The following is a 20517-nucleotide window of genomic DNA, read 5'->3' as shown; positions in this document are numbered from 1 at the left end:
TATACTGTCAGGTGTGTGCCAGGAGACATGTTGGATTTTTTTTCTACCTTTTTTTTGTCATTCTCCTGTTGTTTATCTTTTCTCCTTCACCCCTTCTGTTTTTCTGTATATATCTCCTTTTTTCCTCCCCCCATCTTCCTCTCTCTTCTATCTTCTCTTCAACCTTTCCCTCCCTCCCTGCCTTTCCTTGTACTGTCAGAGTGGTAGCAGGTGAGGAATGGCCTCTGTTGGGTGGGATGTTAATTGAAAAGTGTGGTGGATGGAGGGCGGCTGTTGGGCCCATCTGTGTCTGAGCAGTGTGGCTGGCTGTGGGGCCGTGGGGGGGGTCTGGCAGGGCCAGACAGGGCCCCCCTGGGAGCTGTTAACACCTCATAGATGTCAGGGGGCCCCAGGGACCCGCAGAGAAGCCCCGGGGCCTTAATGAGAAAGCAGGTGATTATCCCACCTTGGGAAAATAAATGTGTGCCATTATGAATCGTGATGACAACTGTGAGGAACTACTGTGTCAACCGCAGCATGCAGCCACAGGGTTCAGGAGCAGTGTGTAGAGGACCCATTGGTAACGAGTACAGCAATGATGTTACATGATACAACAATTGCTACTCGTAGTCAGTTAGTAAATGTCAGTCAAATAATGATTCAATCAAAATATTATGCTAACAGTGTAAAGCAACAATTGACATTACACAGAGTCCCTAGGCATAACATGTTGTATCATCCTGCAATAAGCTAGTAAGTACATTAAGTGCTTACCACATTTTCTTGGAAAACCATACTTCACATTTTAGTGTCAAGTATTACATAAATTCATTTACATACTTGTTAATTGGTCATTATAAACATGGTTCACCAAGAGTTGCCCTGGTATTAACCCTGTGTGATAAAGTATATGATGTGTTTCCCAGTGATTTTACATCAATGAAAAATGGCCGACATCTCATCGCCAGCTTGAGGAGGTCAAGAGATGAGACGATACATAGTTTACACATTTGCTGTATGAATGGTCCTCAATGCATTTCAGTAGATTACCGGATATTGTATCTAGTATGAAATTAGATAATTATGCTGTGAGCGGATTATCGCGAGGCGGGCCTGTAATGGATCTGATTGAAGTCGTCAGTAAAAACATGGTAATGGGTCGTGTTGATTAGTTTGATCGCTCTAACGATGATGTGGACATTAATCTGCGGTATAAACAAGTGGTTAATGCTGTGTTTACAGTTGTCACGCGTTTGTGTGTGTCACATGTGGCTGATATATTTTTCTAAAACTATGATATGCCCTAACACTTAGATGCCTGTCAAATTGTTCAGAGGCAACATTCCTGTCAATCCACTAACAAACCATTTCTAGAAACCAAAACCACACTGTATCCTTGTAGCATGTCAGAACATCTCTACCAAACACAACGCCACAACACATCTCAGCATTCTCCCCTTCCTCAACCCACCATTGCATACGTTCTGCTAGTGGGCCACAGAAACACCCACGCCACGCCACACCACAGACTGCTATTCATTAACAGTTTGAGTTAATTGATTGTTTACTGAAATCAGCGCCTGGGGTAATCCTCTGAGCCCCTCTCCTCCCACTCCCTCTTCCCCCATCACACTCTCCCATCTCCCTCCAAAACTCCTCCTCCCTACCCTCAGCAACATGACTGGTAGCTCTTCCCTCTAAGACCCCCAGGGCTGCTACATTAAGCCTGAATTGTTGCTGTGACGTGAGGGGCCCAGGGGAGGTGTTACTGTCAGGCCTGATTTACTCCCAGCCATCTGACACGAGGCGGACACTCGCTGGGGTCTTAGAGGAACGGAGGGAGAAGAGAGAGGAGAGAGCCAGCAGCCAGGCTTCAAGCTGCCAAGGGCAGGGACAGCTCAATGCAACAGCCTAAAGCAACAGTACAATGCAACATCCTATTATAGCAACAGAGACATACAACTGCTTAAACCAACAGTACAATGCAATAGTAAATAGCAACAACCTCATGCAAAATACCAATGTTACAGTAAACTAATGTAATAGCCTGTTAATAACAGCTGACAAAAGTTAAAGTAACGTTATATCCTGAAATCACTGATTGTTACAGTTATATTTTTGTTACTGAATGTCTTGTGATGTGTTGTCTCGTTGTCGATATGAAAAAATATTTGTGAAGAGAAAAAGTGTGTGGATGTCAGTTGTATTTTAATTTTTTTTTTAAATGAATTGTCAATTTCAATTTGTTTTTGCAAATATGTCTTTGAATGTCTTTTCTAAATGCTCCATTGGGAATTTATATATCTGGTTGAGTAGCTTTCAATCAAATACTCCTACTGCCAACAACAATCTAGATCTCCTGGGAAGTGGTCTACACACTACAGGATCCAGCTATTGTCTACAGAAGAATATGTGCCAGTCAACTGTCATGTCAAACATGTAACACACACACATACACACCGAGGCCTTTCACTAACATTGAACCCATACAATAAATAATTATACCCTAAATACTTACAATTTACACCTGATATCATCACAATGCCTTCACACTCAACACATTCCCTGTCCCCATTTGTCTAACACATTTGTCTAATTCCTTTTCCTCCATCCACTGAAAATTACCCAGACACATCCAACCCCCAAAATGACTTACACGTACAAAGCCACAGAGGAAACCTAAATTAATCTGAAAGAGTGACGGGGATAATCTCACTTGATCACATTGTACACAGTTCATCCTCAGGTCATCCCCATCTCATATTTTTTCTCCCAGGGTTCCTCATACCTGTTGTGGGAGGGGAGGGGCAATGTCAGAACAGGAAGCTGGTAGGGCGTAGAAAGGCTGTTGTGGGAGCTTGACACATCCTGATGTGTCGAGTTCCTCCGTCTCATTGACAAATCCGCCTGGTTTAGCCCAAATGGAACTGCTCAGTAAACTGACCAAGGCAGGGATCGGGGGAGATTAGTGCTGCCTTTGACACTTCACTCTCACCCCGTCTTTGCAGGGCACCTTGGGATATGGTTACTCACCTGTTGCCTTAGCATGTTAATAGTGACAGCCGCCACTCAGGTGGAAGGATTCGATTTTAAGTCGAAGTGTTGTGTTCTTGTAACCTGAGAACAAGAGCCAGCCGTCCAACCCTAAACTGAAGAAGTTACGGGGATGTGAAACTTTCTTCAGCCAGGGTTTCTAAAAGCATCAATCTTCCAACCCCTGAAAATAACATTTAGTTGGCGCAATTATAGTAAGTGCTTAGGTTAAATCTGACAATGCACAGTTATTCAAACACAGCACCTATTGTTTATCAACATGCTTGGTATTCTATACTCATATGAAGGTGAGGTGGGGTGAATCCTCATGTTACAGTGCTGCCATAGGCAGATCATTATTATTAGACCAGGGAGGTCGGTCTTTTGGACAGAGCGTTTTTAGATGTTGTCATGATCGTTTGTAGAGAAGAACCAAGGCGCAGTGTGATTACAGTTCCACATAATTTATTAAAGTGAAACTATAAAACAAAACAATAAAGAATAACGAAACGTGATGACAATGGAGTGCTGACATACAACTACCCATAAACAAGATCCCACAACAAACAGGTGGGAAAAAGCTGCCTAAATATGATCCCCAATCAGAGAACGATACACAGCTGCCTCTGATTGGGAACCACACCAAGCCAACCTAGAAATAAAGAAACTAGAATGCCCACCCTAGTCAAACCCCGACCTAACCAAAATAGAGAATAAAGGATCTCTACGGTCAGGGCATGACAGATGCTGTTGGCTGAACTTTCCCTCCTAAATCTAAAATGTGACTAATATTTAGGACGTCTTAGGTTATGAAGCTATAGCTCAGTAAAGTCCAGAGTTGTTCATGATCAGGTCTCCTGGAACACGTTGCAAATTGCTTGAAGATGGCGAAAGGGTCCATCTAAAAGATGGTACAGATTGATGGGCTTTGTCAGGGTGAGGATGGTTTTTAATGTGTTGTCTGTGATGCTATGCACAGATAAAACCGCAATGCAAGTCTTTGTCACTGGGAGAACAAATGTAAGAAATTGACGTCACACAGACGCATATACGCCGCTCACATACACCAGTTTAATCTATTTAATTGAACCCGACTTTGAATAAGTAAACAAATGAGGAAATTTACAAGGGGCATTCGATCCCTCCTAAGCTAATTGATTTAAGATTTTTATCCCGTAGGGGCATTTGGGCAAACAAGGCACGGTTATCTCTAAATCGACATGTTGCCTCTCAGTCTGCATCAAATTTCTGCACTAAAGAGCCGTTGAACTCTTGATACGGTTTTGGTAATTTGCCAGACGGCCAATCTGCAGACACAGCCAGATCTCCAGATCTGCTTTTCTCCTGCAGTATCTGTATTCTGATGATAGATCAATGTAATTAATACTCCAGGAAAATTAGGGATGAATATTGGAGATAAGCTACCACCCCAATTACCCTAGCTTCTGTTAGTGTTTTGCAGAATTAAGGTGTGCATAAAACACTTTTTTTTTTAAAATCTAACATAGAAGAGAACCTAAGATACAGCCCATAGTCAATACAATACAATAAAATAAAGATGTGATACAAGAGCCATTGGTCAGTTTGGATTTAGCTGACACATTTATTAAAGACCTGTATCACTTAATCATCATCATCAGAGAGAATAAATAAGACATAAAACATCTTCCACATAAACAAACACATACACCAGCCTGGGTTTCAGCATGCCCAGGTAGCTCAGAACGAAAAGAATAAGATGCATCTGAAAACACACAAATGCATAGAAGTAATTGCACCTCTAGTTATCGGTGGGAGGCGACATCTACAACCTGTCTAGATCCCTGGCTGTCAATGTACAAAGTACTAATATCTGTGGTATTCATATTGCCGAAGGGGTTGTATAAAAATAAAGTCTCCACAATGATAAACTGTAATATGTATATATATATATATATATATAGACATTTGGCAACAACCAGACATGTAAAGACTCTGACTTTAACCAAAACCTGCAAAAAACAGAGAGAAGAATAAGGTGGAAAGGATTGGGGGTAGAGTCTATCACAATCCAATTGGGCAAAAGTTGAAATGTGTTATGTTGTCACAAATATAGCATTCATAACAGGCCAGCACCCCATGATTCTCAGTCTGGTTCTCTATGAGGAATGGAGTGTGTGAGTTCCAAGTGCTGCCATTCATACTTTTTGATGGCCCAATCCTTCCTTCCAGTCCACTTAGATGAGGAGAAATGAAAAAGATTGACAGTTAATTGATAGAGACAGATGGAGTGATCCAAGAAGGGTGGAAGACAGCAACCTTCCGACCCGGTCTCTCTGTTTCACAGGTCATGTGTGACTTTCTCTTTCCAGTTTGTGACACACACCTTTGAGTCCTTAGACCACGTTGACCAATCAACCCAGCTAATCAAAACTGGCCGTGGTCCACTTCATCCAACCAGGAAGCTGGGCTCGCTGGGAAGTCTGGGTAGCCCCCACTGCTGCCAGTAGACAGATCCGAGCTGGGGCCGTTAGCGCCACCCAACACTCCTCTCATGCCTGGGTTCAGCCCGGGGGCCCCGCCTTGGGTCATGATGGACAGGCCAGAGTCAGGGTAGACCAGGCTGGAGATAGGGGGCTGGTGCCTGGGCAGGGACTGAAGCGAGCCTGGGGACTGGGGTAGGCCGTAAGGGCTGCTGGAGCGGATGTTGTGGTACTGGTCCTGGGACTGGAGGACTCCATGCTCTAGGGGGAAGGGGCCGTGGCTGCTCTCCTGGCGGCCCCCCATGGCCAGGGACGACTCGCTCAGGCCACTGTAGATGCCATTGGAGTGGCTGAGCTCCGACATGGGTGGCTCATCTGGAACATAAGGGTGTGGCATAAGTGTGTGGCACTTAGTCAGGGTGTGGCATTATGGAAGTGCTTATTCCATTTCCTGCTAATATTAGTTTGATTCTGGTCAACAATTTCCCTCAATGGAATTATTTGGGTAAATATAGGTTTCATTCAAATTTGAATGGGAATAAACCAAAATGTGTGGTTTAGAAATTGGCTATGTCTATTTCCGCCATGCACTTTAGGGGAAAATAAATAATTTCAAGAAGGCATTTGTATTATAATTGTGATAATAACATTTCTCCTAATTCCTCAAATAGGAGCTTAAAGGCTGATGTCTGTAGATTCCTGTGAATATATAATCTCAGATGTCTGTCTGTTTGTTTTCTCATCCTACCTGTAAAGGAAACCTCAGCGTCGCTGTCCATGCCCTCCTCCTGGATGCTGTCCTTGTCTGATTTTGAACTGCCTCGCGACCTCTTCATGTTGCGGAAGTACTGTCCCCACCTCTGTCTGCCTGCATCCTTCTTCAGCCTCTTCTCTTTTGCTCGCCTGTTCTGAAACCACACCTGGAGGACAAAGGAGGTGTTTGGTACATATTGGTTTTGTTTCATTTATTTTAGGTATATAATTGGGAGGTTTCCTGTTGAAGGCTGATCCTCCAATAAGCCTTCTCCTACAATACACTTGTGAGTGAAATAGATTTCTTAAAATTAGAAATATATAATTTAGTGTTACATTTACAGAAGAGTAGGCTATACACAAGTAGTCCGTTTTATAACATGTTTTTTTTTTTTTTGAACTGCATTTTTCGTTCATAGACTATAGGACATATCAGTCCTGGTGCCAAATTCCATTCTACTTACTGGACCATTCCGGACATCATTTTTCCTGACTCTTTCTTCAGTGAAACTGCTATGCTTTTAAGTGGTCAGGTAGAGCACATTAACATTAAAACAAAATTAATTTTCAAGGACTGTCTAGGAAGCATGTCGCCTCTTCTTTAACTCAACTGGGAGATTAAAACAGTGGGGCAGAACACTAATGTTGGGACCAACATGCCCTGAGATTTATCACGCTAATTAACTTTGCGACAGCTACAAGTTGTCCTTAACCCTGGGAGCAGGTTGCATGTTACCTTCTCACTGGGATCTACTCACCCAGAGTTGATTTTAATTATTCAAATTTCACTATGGCCAAGTTCTAAATTTGAGCTGTAAACGTGTGTGATATAATTTGAAAACATTTGTATTTTATTTTTAAGAGACACTTATTATGATTGACGAACCATTCAATGTAAGCACATATTTTGTTGTTTACAATCCACATCATGCAAAGCCTAATGTAATTCAACCAGGTAAAAATGTTCCTCCTCTCTCTCCTACATATAGGCAAGGCCTATATTCATTAGTGATATGCAGCCGAAGTGAACCCTCTTAACCCCCATTTCCCCTTCCGTGAATAATGAAGCGCGATAGTGGCTTCCGCGTACCTACTTTAAGTGTCCTTGCAAATAAACAATATATATGACCATAGTCAACCACAGTAGGGATCTTTCACGGACAGACAATATGCCAAGCTCTCTCTTAGCATTGTTAACGAGCACGCGCTTACAGTTCTGACTTTCAAGTGTGTGGACTTCATTTTAATCCACCTCATCTTAAATTCTAACCATTCAAACCCACTGGGAGGCCATTTCAAGCAGTATTTCAATGGAATCGCATGCATGTCCTCAAATAAGGATAAAATAAGGATGCTAATGAAATGGTCTATAGTGGAGGGGAATGGATAGTTACCTGAACAACCCGCATATCTAGGCCGGTTTCTGACGATAGCTGTTCTCGTACGTGGCGGGCAGGTTTTGGGGAGTTGTTGTAAGCGTTTTTCAGGGTCTCGAGCTGTTTGGCGGTGATAGTCGTTCGTGGCCTTTTCGCTGTTGAGTCTGCCTCTGAAAATAAAAGGCACACAATGTAAGCCAGACCTTACACAAAAATGTACCCCATTAGGCCTACTTTATGCTAAAAGTCTTAACCTTAGATTCCATGGGTAAATAGGCTATTTATAGATATTCAGGTTCAGCCATTGAAAAGTACAAGTGACATACCAGAACTGATAAAAATGTATTGTGGAAAACAATGGAAAGACAAGTAAACTTCATAACTTCCTTTTCTGACTTATTACTTTCAACAAGCCTAATTAAACCCAAATAAATACTAACTATTAAACAAAAAGCCTACGAACAAAAACATATGCAAGACCATCCTACAAGTGGGCAAATACCGAAGTAACAAGGCCCTCTCATTATCCAAATAGACGTGTCTGAGGTTTTCCATGAAAACTCATCTAAACTCAAAACTCAATGGGTAAATCAGCGGTTGGTTTAGTCAGTAAATTCACACAAACAGATGGGGAAGGTAAAACTTGAGTAACACGAACTACTCACAAAGAAAATGTTGGCCTACCCTTGCTGGATTTCATTGAGTTATAAAAACAGATTCTCTGAGGTCAGTTGTACTAAATGTAGCATGCAATAAATAAGCATTTTTATTTAAAAAGTATTCATTTCAAATTTTTAAAAATCTCGTTTTTTTGTTTTCCCAAAAAGACGTTTGTGGTAGAAAACATGCCCATTTTGGCCATAGCATTTGACATCATTACATCAGCCAATTTAAATGATTTTACTTGAAATTGGAGGCCTTATTGTAGCCTATGAGATAGTTTAGCAAAACATGGTCACCAGCGCTTTAAACACATTTTAAACAGACCTCCTCGATAGTCTGTTGTGCAGATGAGGCTGAATCTAATCTTCTTCAGTCACTGTCGGTCTGCTAATAAAATAAAACAGAAAGAACTACGTTTTCTCTCTTCACTGCAATTGGATAGGCTGTATCCATATTGCTATCGATTGGGATGCGGGATACGACGCAATTAGCGCAGGTGGGTCAAGTGTTTATGGGTGACCTCATAGTCTTGTAGATCAAGTTCACAGCTCCAAGCAGTTGCTCAATAAAAGGTCAATGGATCAAATAAGTAAAACATTACATAACTTATTCGGTGATGCGTGATAGATAATAGGTTAAATCGTTTTTCTCGTTATTTAGCAGACATAAATGAAGATGTGGACATTGTAGGATATACACATTATTTGATATGACTGAAATATCAACGACAGTGGATACATGCTTAATTACGCGTTTAGGTCTAGGCACTCTGATCTTGGGGACCCTAATTAGGTGTGCTAAAGGTATGTTCAGGTATACCGTGACCTCTCACCTCTCTGTTTAGCGGTTTCGTAGTCAGCCTTGCACACGAGTCTGCTGTCCTCCATCAAGTAGTACTCGTCACCTGTCGCGAGCTGCCTTTTGCACACGATGCACGCGAAGCAGTGCAGGTGGTACACGAAATCCTGCGCTCTCCTCACCACTTGCGTCGGCGGAATACCTTGCTGACACGCGGCACATTTGGTCCCAAATCTCCTTTTAGGAAATAAGAAGGTTATCATCAATACATTGACAAGTGAGTGTTTCATCACATTCACAACCTCAAAATAAAATGCAGACCGTGTGATTCTATCGAATAATTAGGCTTGGTTTCCATTAAATATTAGGCTACACACCTGAAATATTTTCAATAATTTGTCTTTCATTAAAGAATATATAGTTCATGGCGGATTTTCTTGCACCCACTTAAAAAAGTCTTCTTTGCAGTAGACTCTATCTTCCCGGCTGAAGCACTTGTCCGCTAGTTGGGATTGGCAGTCGCTACATTTCAGGCACTTGCTGTGCCAATGGCGGTCTAGCACTTTGAGGATGAAGCGGTCCACGATGTGTTGATTACAGCCCGCGCATACAGGAATCTCTGAAGGGGGGAAGACAGGATGACCATGAAGCCATCTTGAATTAAAACACTGCTTAAGAGATCATTTAGCATTTGGTGGTCAAATAGTTTACGACTCAAACATGGCTAAGCCTATTCATACTATTGTCAAATGTAGACATCTGTTAATGCATTATATTTAGAACATACTTACTTATGATAATATCTAAATAAAGACACTAATTCGATACAAATAATGTCAATGTTTTGTTGTTGATAAATTATACTTAATATTCTGAGATCCGTGACAAATTACTCTAATTCAATTAATTACATCTGAGTAATGAATTACTAAACCTAATTGTAATGACGTAGTAGTCTAATGATAGGGGCCTATGCCATGCCCTCACAACGAAACACACAATAGGCCTACATTATTTCTTAATTGAAAACAAAGTGTACTGGTAAAATAATACATGAAAAGTGATCTTATACCTAGTCACATTGCTGCAAAATTGAAAACACATTCATTTTTTTTATTTTTAAATTGGCATATTTTTTCCACGTTTAGCACACATTTAGATGACTTGTTTTACAGTTGACAGTACTGAAACTTCACATGTATACATTTGCATCAAAAGGGGTGAGTCAATAGAAACTAATGGGAAAATCCCAATGCAGTCTATTTCAGGGCAAATATGAGAGTTTTGTCACTGATCTTGTATCTACACTATTGTATATGTTTTATTTTCATCGATAGCCTATATATTGTCACATAGTTGAGAATTGAAGAGTTTCATTACAAAACGCTCTATATCCATTTTCAGAAATGTTGGTAAATTCGCTTTTATTATTTAAATAAATGATGAAAGAGTGTTTTTTCACTATCCAATGAGGGTATGAAGGTTGTTCAATGACAGATGTTTTTGTTTCAAATCTATTTACTTGATGGTTTAACAATTTCAGAGACAAATAATCATGCTTTTTTTCTCTCAAAATGCTATATATCCGCCTCATGCTCAGAGAAATGAGCAGTAGTGTTAGATTTTACACAGTCAAATGTAACAAATAACTACATGTTTAATAAAGAAATGTACAAATGATACATTTGTGACATGAATATTTAATATATTTTTTTGAATTCAATACAGTAATATGTGATCTGTATGTTAAACATTTACATTTGACATTTTTGTCATTTAGCAGATGCTATTATCCAGAGCACGTAGATTCATCTTGAGATAGCTAGGTGAGACAACCGCATACCACAGTCAAATATGCAGGATACAAACATTCCATTCCAGCTAAACAATGGATATATATCGTTTTTCAAAAAATACATTTGCATACACATTAAAACTCGATGAATAACACATCGTAGAACAGTATTATTTTACATATACATGAAGATGAAGGTACCCATAAGCAATTATTTCTGATGAAAAAAAACACACATTTGATAAACTGGTGGATATAGCGTTTTTGGAAATAAACTCTTCAACTGTTATCTATTCAATTAAACATATGTAAGCCTAATACAATAATCCGGTTGAATGAAAAGCATAAATGCATTGCCGATGTCACATGTGCTGACTGAGAAAACATCACCAAAAGGAGTGGATTTAAGTTTACGAAGGTGTTGTGGACTCATTATTGATGTATAAATGTAGGGACACAATTATTTCAGGAGTATCAGATGTAAGTAAATACACTCTGCTGTCTATAAATTACAGCCATTCATTTGTTTTTGTCATCATCGCCATCACCATATTTTTTTCCATAACCCAGAAATGACAGTAAACGCCAATGGTTATTTTGTTCCACACATGATTATTGAAACCTGGCAACATACGTTACCCGTTTCCACGTGTGGGTGCCAGATGTATAGCAATACAAAAGGACACACACAGTTGAAATCCAACCAGTAAAGCCATCTCACTGGGCACTGACGTAAATTCAGTTGGTTCAACGTAATTCAATTGAAATGACGTGAAAACAACGTTAATTCAACCAGTGTGTGCCCAGTGGAATAGCATCGAATACCTATTGGCTGATTGAGTTATTATGGGTTTGATCTGTTGAGTTAATGAAGAAGACATCAAAAAGTACCCTCTTACTATCACTCCTCAAAAAAAGTGCATGCCATGAAACAAACATTCTTACTTTGCATGGTAACCCGCTGATCCAAGTCCAGACCAGAAACGACAGTGGATCCCGGAAAACTCTCTCTCTCTAATCCTTTCTCTCTCTATCTCTCCCGGTTTCCCTTCTAGTTCTTGCGACCATTGGCTATTCTATTCCTATCCCTCTGTTTGAGGTTACAACAGGCGCATGGGTCCCTCTCTCTTTAAAACACTGGTCCATTTGTTCCCACTAAAGAATCACTAGGGATAATAAAAAGGAAAGAAAAAAACAAGCCCTCTGCAGCGACACTGGTCAAATCCCCTTCTGTATGCTCAGCTGCCCAATCAACGCTGGCCCAAAGGCTGCTCATGAGGTTTTACTTTACATCCGGTTTCCAAATCACGTAGAAGCAGGCCCGCTTCACAGAGTGGGGAAGGATGGTTTCGTTAAATTAAACGAGACCACAGCTAAATTTGATCCACGGTTCGCACACTGAATATGTTGTCAATATTCCCGCATTCGATTAGCAAAACACCATCCAAGACTTTCCCATCAAACATGTTTTACGCATGAAATTACGCTGAAAATGCACACTTGCAGACAGTGGATCAGGTGAAATGTGTTTTGATGTCAGATTGAGCTTGAGTCACAAAGCTAAATGCTACACGTTGTGTGTCCAGTAGGCCTATTTACATGGTTTTATTGACCATTTAGGGATGCTGATGATACCGTGCAAATTATCACATTGCCACATAATTCATATAAATTGTTTTAGGTAGGCCTATATGCTGCAAGAAGCCTATTTGCTCCAGAATGATTATAAGCAATAAGACACGGCAGGATATGTAGGAATGATGAACCCGTCCTTCCATATGGCCAAGTTCAGTTCAGTTTCATCAAGTTCAGGATTAGCTCTAACTTATATAATTAACTAAACATAAATAAACACAATATGACAATTTACAGGCCATTGAACTTTTGGGAATAAGCATGGCCTTCGTCAAGACAACACAAAGCATGAAATTAAAATGGCCCTCTTTCAGCAAAGAATGTCATTACAACTCACAACAAGCAACTTATTATTAAACTATCAACAAACGCTTGTCGAGTGAAATTGCATCACTGGCAACTTAAATACGTTTTGAGATGTTATCACTCGGCTTTATTATTTATTCAAAAGTTCAAGCACTTCGTGTTTCATCCGTCCAAGGAATCGCATTCCTGTTGTTCGTATGTGGGCAATTTATGAAAAATTAATGGACCATTTTTTTCCTGCCAAGAGCAAGCAATGCACAACAGCGAGGGAGCCACGTCATGAACAGGTGCATCAAATTCATTATTAATTCAATAGGTTCTGTAAAACTAGAATACGCTGCCTTGTCTCACGCAACAATCAGGGTGTCTTGCTTACCAATAATATAACCTGTAGCCCATATGTCTGCCCATGAAAGCCAATTCAATCCCTAGAAATTGCAGTAATATTTATAAAAATGTCGTTAACAGGTTAACCTCGTCTACATATGTGTCACATAATGCGCAGACATGGGCCTGTTGATACATAGGCACAGTTGGTACAATCTAAACAATCCCCCCCAAAACGCAAACATATCTTTAAGCATTTAAGACAATAATGTTCTGATATTTTGTAAAATATCAGACACGTTTTTTAAAAGTTCAGGTAGGCCTCCGCACTACAGCAAACAAAGAAAGTAGGAGGGATGATTGACAACAGAAGGTCTTTAATATCCTTCACACATATGCAATGAATGAAGAAATTGCAAACCGATTAAAACTGTGCGTCCAAATGTAAAAACTTGTTTTGTGGTGTTCAGGAGCAAAAAGATAAGACATATGCCTATGTAATTTCATAGATTCACCGTTTTTAGCCTTAATCCTTCGTCATACAGATTTAGCCCTAATCCATTGTAATACAGGCGACAGGAGCGAAAAGTATAAACAAATTAAAGGGATGTAACCACTGTTTCGGCTAACCACTAACTAGTCTAAAAGAGATGTTGTGTGGAGCGAATTGTGCATGCAAGAATAATGTTATTTTTGGACATATGCATGTAGGAAAAATAAGCATTTCATTGCAGTTATTATACAAATATTCAGAAATGTAAAATAGGGAAGTATGACGATCGAAATATTCGATTGTTATATTTTGTATTCATCATACCGTACGCGTTATAGAAATAAGCTTGTGCTATACAATGAAGGTGTTGGAACGAAATAAAACAACATCCCTTATTCTGAGTTGTATAAACAGCGACAACAAATGATTGATTAAATATCTAGGCCTAACTATTATAATGTGCCAACCAAAGGCAGATTCGATTTAACACAAATCCCACTGAGCACAGACGTCAATTCAACGTCTATTCCACCCTGGTTCAACGTCATTTAATTGAAATGACGTGAAAACAACGTTGAATCAACCAGTATGTGCCCAATGGGATGGAATCACATGTGGTGCCCTGTTGAATACCTCCGTAGTTCTTCGCTCTGCACCAGCAAGGCAAACAGAATCTCCGTGTTATTCGGTGCTCCTTTTGGAGAACTCCGTTCATTATGTCCATCCATTGCTCATGATCTCCTCACACGATAACGATAAACTAATGTATTTATGTGTTCTAGGCCTTTCGCTCACATTGGGATTTTATGCAGTATATCAGGAATACAAAAAGAATCCGAGCAGTGTGGTTGCATGTGATCGAGTTTGCTTTATCATACAGTGTGTTGTCCGCTGTGGAGGATTACGCAACGCAGTTTCCCCAGCGACTGGCCTGTTAAAGCAGGGAGATAGCTGATCATCACCTAGCAGGAACTTGGAGCGAGGTGCGGGTACCAAGTACTCGTCGGAGGAAAAAATTAACTTCATGGCGCAAGATGACATTTGACTACGGTTTCGACGATGTTGGTGTGTTAAATTGGTGCATACAGGCGATGCCATTTGAAATGTAATTTTATTGCACGAAGCTCTTACTTGACCATTAGGCTATAGCTGGTTCACTTATATATTTTTTCGCATGAACATACATTATGAACACACATTTTCACAGCACGAGTAGTAGGTCTAAGAGGCTTTAATTGGAACTTTGCAAAGCCATTTACGCACGTTTCTCTAAGACCGTGTGTAGGCCTATTTCAAATCCAATCACGGCCACATAGTAGGGCAGGCTACACAAATTATCAAATGCAAACGAAAATGGAGCCTGGCACATATTTTTTTATTTATTTAGCCATGAAACTGTTCTGTTCCAAGTGACATTAGGCCTACGTATGTACCATTACAGATAGTTGTCTGTAATAGATACGCAAAACGAGGTCTGCTTTGAGACCAAATAATCAAATAGGCCTATACATATTTTCAAAGTAGGTAGCCTATTATAAAATTCATTTTGACCTTGATTATTGAATTTCTGTAGTTGATGTGTAGTTGACAAGACAGAATGCAACTCTAATATTTGTACAGCATTCCATCCTAAACATAATGTAGGCCTAATAGCAGTATAGTTTTCAATGTTTCATTCGTTTTTTACCCTTTCTAAAATGCACATAAATATAACGACATTTCAGGCTACTTGACCACTATTTAGTAAAATATTGACACACTGAAATACGTTTTTACTAGCCTACAGCTTTAGCCTACAGTAATTGCATCATATTAAAGACAAAAGTTTTATATTGGATATAATTGCATTTTTATATCAATGTAAATGTGTTTTCCTTGCTTATCCTCTCATTTAATCGAATATTTGGAGGCATATGTCTCATAAACCTATTATTAGCCTACATTGGAGCATAATATGATCCCCATTTATTCTTATAATAACGGGATTAAACGGTACACTTTTCAATTGAAAAATCTGGATCAGACGAAAATATTCCTTTACCAAAGTTAATGTTATTGTCACGATCGTCATATTGAGGAGACCAAAGCGCAGCGTGTTGTGAATGCATACTTTAATGAACGGACGAAAAAACACGAAGTACACTAAAACAAAACAAACAAACTAACAAGACGACCGTGCCCGCTAAAGAAACTGAGTGCTAACAAGCAACATAACATAGACAATAACCCACGAACCCCAATACAAAACAGGCTACCTAAATATGGTTCCCAATCAGAACCATATCAGGCCAAAACACATAGAAACAGACTAACTAGACATGCAACATAGAATGCCCACTCATAATCACACCCTGACCAAACAAAACATAGAAACAAACAACGCAAATAATGGTCGGAGTGTGACAGTTATATTTCATTGGTTTAATTTAATTAGAAGTAATATTTGATATTTGGGATGTTTCTGATATTATATCAACCATCCCACGCATGGTATCTTATCAACTCAAAAGCAAAAAAGAGAAAATCTTCCCAAAATGTCATCGTATTGATGGGCTCACCGTAGATAACAATACAATAACAATACAATTAGTTTACACACACACACACACACACACACACACACACACACACACACACACACACACACACACACACACACACACACACACACACACACACACACACACACACACACACACACACACACACACACACACACACACACACACACACACACACACACACACACACACCATATCTTAGGCCTATAGCCTATTCTGACTTCACTAAGACAGCTGTTTACTTAGGGATGAGATTGGCCCTTCAATAACATGTTGATCGAAGCAACACTCGGATGCATTTTATTGACACTGATCTCAGCCGCAAAAGGGCGCCTTGGGAAATCACGACTAGTGCCATGGCCGCGTGGACCCCTGATGAATCTAAAATCAATGCCCCATTTGCCTGTATTTTCAGAGTATATGAAACACAGTTGGTGAAAGGTGTGGGATGCTTCAGTGCTCCCTCTTACTTGTCAGCTTTATAATATTTTGTATCTCCTATTGATCGCTCACGTTTGAGGGGCTAGGCGACAGTAATTGCGTAGCATGAGATAGCATGAGATATCAACAAAATAGTCCGCGAGAAAGAGCAGTCATGGCCAAGTGTTTTCGTAAATATATGATTGTTGCTTTTATTTCTAAAACCATTGCCAATCTATTGATTTTGATTTGTTAATGCAATAACCTACACATAAGCCTTATTCGTTTCCCCCCATTTACGCACGGCAAAAGAAGATATTTGGTGGCATACACCTCCTTTATTTTATTCCTAATTTACAAACAGAAAGTAGGTACCGCACCTGTCGAAGGGAACCTGACACTTGTTGAGCATTTTGCCCAGGCTGACGACAAGGGAGGGCGGGGGGCCTCCTGTGTGCAGCCGGGCTGTTGCATTGTCGCGTTACACAGGCATTGCAAAAGCGCTCTGGTGGTCTCCAGTGACAGCAATGAGCGATGGTGTACAATGACAGCACGCGCATAACATCTGTTGATATGATTCCCAACAATACAGCTCATTACGTGTTCATAACGTCTCCCGCTGGCAGGGAAACGGAAACAAAATATTTAATATCCAACCTCGAAAGTGTATGAATACCCAGTGAAATGTTGTTAAAATGAATAGTGGACACATTGCCATGCGCCAATATGATGAAATCCATTCGATGTGTGTAGCCTAAAAATGTATCTATTTTCACAACTTCTCGCGTCTCGAAAGGGAAAGCACTCGCCTGTAACACTTCTTTGTGCATATAGGCCTAATAGTGATTTGTTAAACTGTTTAACTGCTGACGATAGGGTGTGCTGTGAAATACAACGGGCTATTTCATGCCTGTTTGGATCCTGTCAGTAAAACTTTGAGCTGCAGGCGGAGCCCCCGCTGTGCTGATTTGTTGTGGAGGCTAACTAGATATTTCGTAGCTAATTGAAACCCATTAACAGATCACAGGCGACTAAACCGCGTCAAATAGACACACCAGTAGTCTACATTTCCACATTAAGTTGTATAAAAGCTCGACCATATGTGCAAAAGACTCCAAACAAGAAAGCGGATTGCTTACCTTGACCTGCGCTGTATCGGGAGAAATTCCCGGGATTTTGACAACTCGATCCAGGATGTTCTAGCAACATTCTGAGCAGTGACGCTTTTCAGCTCAGATAAACATAAATTCAATGGGCGGTTGAGTGAGATATACCGAGGAAAGGAAAGCAAGAAGGGCGACTGCTGAGTTTAATGATAAGAGCTTATTAGGAAAAAAATAAAAACAAAAACGCAAGATCCTATTTGTTTATCCTTTGAGAGTCACAAAAATAACGCAATTGACGTTTATAAAAGTACATTTTTCTAAGAGGCTAAAGTAGTATATGCCTGTCGACCTTGTCTCTCTCTTCGTCGGTCCCCGTGCAAGGAAATTTAAAAATGCAGCAACTTGCTGTTTGAGTCCGTGTGTTGTTCGACAGGAGGTAGAGAGAGGGGTGGGGTGGGTGGCCATTACCAGCGTCAGCTGACCTCACGATTGGACAAGTGTTCGTTTTTAGAAAAACAAAAGTACAGCTCGAGTCGAGATGCCGAGCGTCGCGCGTGGCTAAATATGCACTGTCCACGGTGCTGAAAAGGGGAGTTTCTGTATGTGAGCGAGGCCGAAGTCTTGTGTAGTATATGCCCCCCCCCTCCCACACGCACACTCCGCTGTTCAATACCCCCCTTCTCTTCCCTTCGCTCCCTATCCATCTAGAGGTACACGTGTCCTTTCATCCTGCAAAATAGGAAAATGGGCGATTCTTCGATACATTGTTGTCATGAGTTTTCATTCTCGTGCCCCTCTATTGTTCGGCCAAGAATATACCGTAGACTAACAACAGAGACAAGTGGACGGAGCGTCATTGTTCCATCTTGCTGTTGTGTTTCTATTCAGATTGGCCATACTATCTGTGGCGAACTACCAGCATGCATTTTCCTTATTTACTGTATGACCTGAAGAAGACGCCAATGGTATTCGAACACTTGTTAGCAAATTTAGATGTTTTGGCAAGGGCATTTCGTTGCAATCTGATTGTAATGTAGCCTACAGGTCTACATTTGTGTTTTTAGGAGTTGTACCACATTTCTGAAACATTGTTGGCTACTATAACCAACATATCGGATATCCTGTAATTGTATTTATATTCGAACCCAATAGCAACTTTCAATAACGATTCTAACCAATTTCAATAATGACAAAAACATGTGGGATGTATATTTTGGAATATAGGCTACACGCCTAATAACAATGACTATTGCAACAACAAACAGTAAATACAAACATGTACTTACTTAATATTTAGCCTCGATTAAAATACTTAATGACAATTTTTGGGGGGAATAATTTCATGATTCTTTTTCTTTCTCAGACTCACTGTAACAGTTAATCTGACAAATTGATGACGTCATCCTACAGCTTTGATTTGATTTCAGCTGCATAGCAGGCTTACTCACCAGTAGATCTGAGCCAATTACGTCATTACTTCATTCATTATTTTTTCTACAGGACAATTATAAACTTAAAAACATCACATAATATTCTAAGCATCTATCTATCTATCTATCTATCTATCTATCTATCTATCTATCTATCTATCTATCTATCTATCTATCTATCTATCTATCTATCTATCTATCTATCTATCTATCTATCTATCTATCTATCTATCTATCCAATAAGCCTGGCTGTAAATATATATGTATATATATATATATATTTTTTTTTTTTACTGTATATCCATTGTTCTATAGGTTAATGGATGAATGGAACAGGTTTTTGTGTTCTACAGTAATCCCCAGTCAACAAATCAGCCTGACCTCTTTATGTAGATTAAGGAAAAACGCCAGTGAATCTGGAAGGAGCCATACACTAACTAAGATCCTATATATAACGTTGCCTCGGAGGAATTTATAGGAAAACAGAATAACAAAAGAAAGGAACCTTTATGCCATACAGACTGTTTTGCTTCTCTTTTTCTCTGCCTGCCTGTTAGATACTTGAATGTGTTTTCCCCTGGGATTTCCACTAGGCCTACTGTGGGGTCAAATGTGAAGTTCGAATGAAGCAATAATCGGCTGTATAAAACCAGGATAAAACCATACCCTATTTCTGACACTGCTCATCCAAGGACCATATCCCGACCAAGGTCTTTGTAGCAATGCATCGCTGCTGGAGGGAAGTATGCATAAAGAGAAGAGTACTATGTAGCCTGCTGAATGATGCTGCTGCTGATGAATATAACAATGTAATAATACAAATAATAAAAAAGTAACAACAACAATAATAATAATAATAACGGTTCTAGTTTTCTTAATCATGAAAATATCTTTTAATCATAGTCTTTTTGCAGTGTGTACAGTATAACCATAATCCACTCTTTATTTCTGTAAGGTTGCATATAGTGTTAGACCACTCTATAGTTTTCTGTTGGAAAAGTAGAAAAACATTGCCAGCAGTCTTGGTCTTGGAGATCTTCCTTGGACATAAAGCCCCAGACGTGATTTCATAAAAGGGACCAGCTTAAAAAGGCCGAGGCTTTTATTCTACCCCTCTCTGTGTACTGGGAAGCATCATTACAGGAGATTGGTAAAGTGTTAATGCACCTGGGGCCCACTTGAGAGATTGTCCACAATCAGATTTGAAGGGTTCGCCACAAAAGGCTCCAGCGTTTACACCCCTATGTACACCTGCCCTCAAAGCCTAAAGGTCTGGCCTCGCTTTCTGTCGGAGAATACATGGAAGATATGGAGACATGACACATGCCCTTCTTCTGAAAGGTGAGTCTCTTAAAGCACTCTCTCATCTCCCATCTCAGT

At 40.0% G+C, this 20517-nt stretch overlaps 1 protein-coding gene across 3 annotated transcripts; it reads right to left on the bottom strand.

Moving 5' to 3' along the window:
* Positions 1-3460: 3460 nt before the first annotated feature.
* On the bottom strand, positions 3461-18265 carry LOC124007551 (LIM/homeobox protein Lhx3-like). Of its 3 annotated transcripts, none has more exons than XM_046318207.1 (6): positions 17741-18265; positions 9512-9683; positions 9099-9298; positions 7622-7773; positions 6223-6394; positions 3461-5849 (listed from the first exon to the last, which is right to left on the bottom strand). In XM_046318207.1, the coding sequence occupies exons 1-6, from the start codon at positions 17808-17810 to the stop codon at positions 5419-5421; spliced, it is 1197 nt and encodes a 398-aa protein (XP_046174163.1). In that variant the 5' UTR covers positions 17811-18265; the 3' UTR covers positions 3461-5418. The 3 variants fall into 3 exon arrangements, with proteins under 3 accessions (XP_046174163.1, XP_046174162.1, XP_046174164.1); XM_046318206.1 differs by having other exon boundaries at positions 9099-9301; positions 17741-18264; XM_046318208.1 differs by lacking the exon at positions 17741-18265 and adding an exon at positions 11805-12031 and having other exon boundaries at positions 9099-9301.
* Positions 18266-20517: the final 2252 nt, after the last annotated feature.

The sequence above is a fragment of the Oncorhynchus gorbuscha genome, linkage group LG20 (genome assembly GCF_021184085.1).
Source record: "Oncorhynchus gorbuscha isolate QuinsamMale2020 ecotype Even-year linkage group LG20, OgorEven_v1.0, whole genome shotgun sequence".
In the NCBI taxonomy this organism is placed as follows: domain Eukaryota; kingdom Metazoa; phylum Chordata; class Actinopteri; order Salmoniformes; family Salmonidae; genus Oncorhynchus; species Oncorhynchus gorbuscha.
The sequence above is the reverse complement of the archived record's forward strand: the minus strand, read 5'-3'. Positions and strand labels throughout refer to the sequence as shown.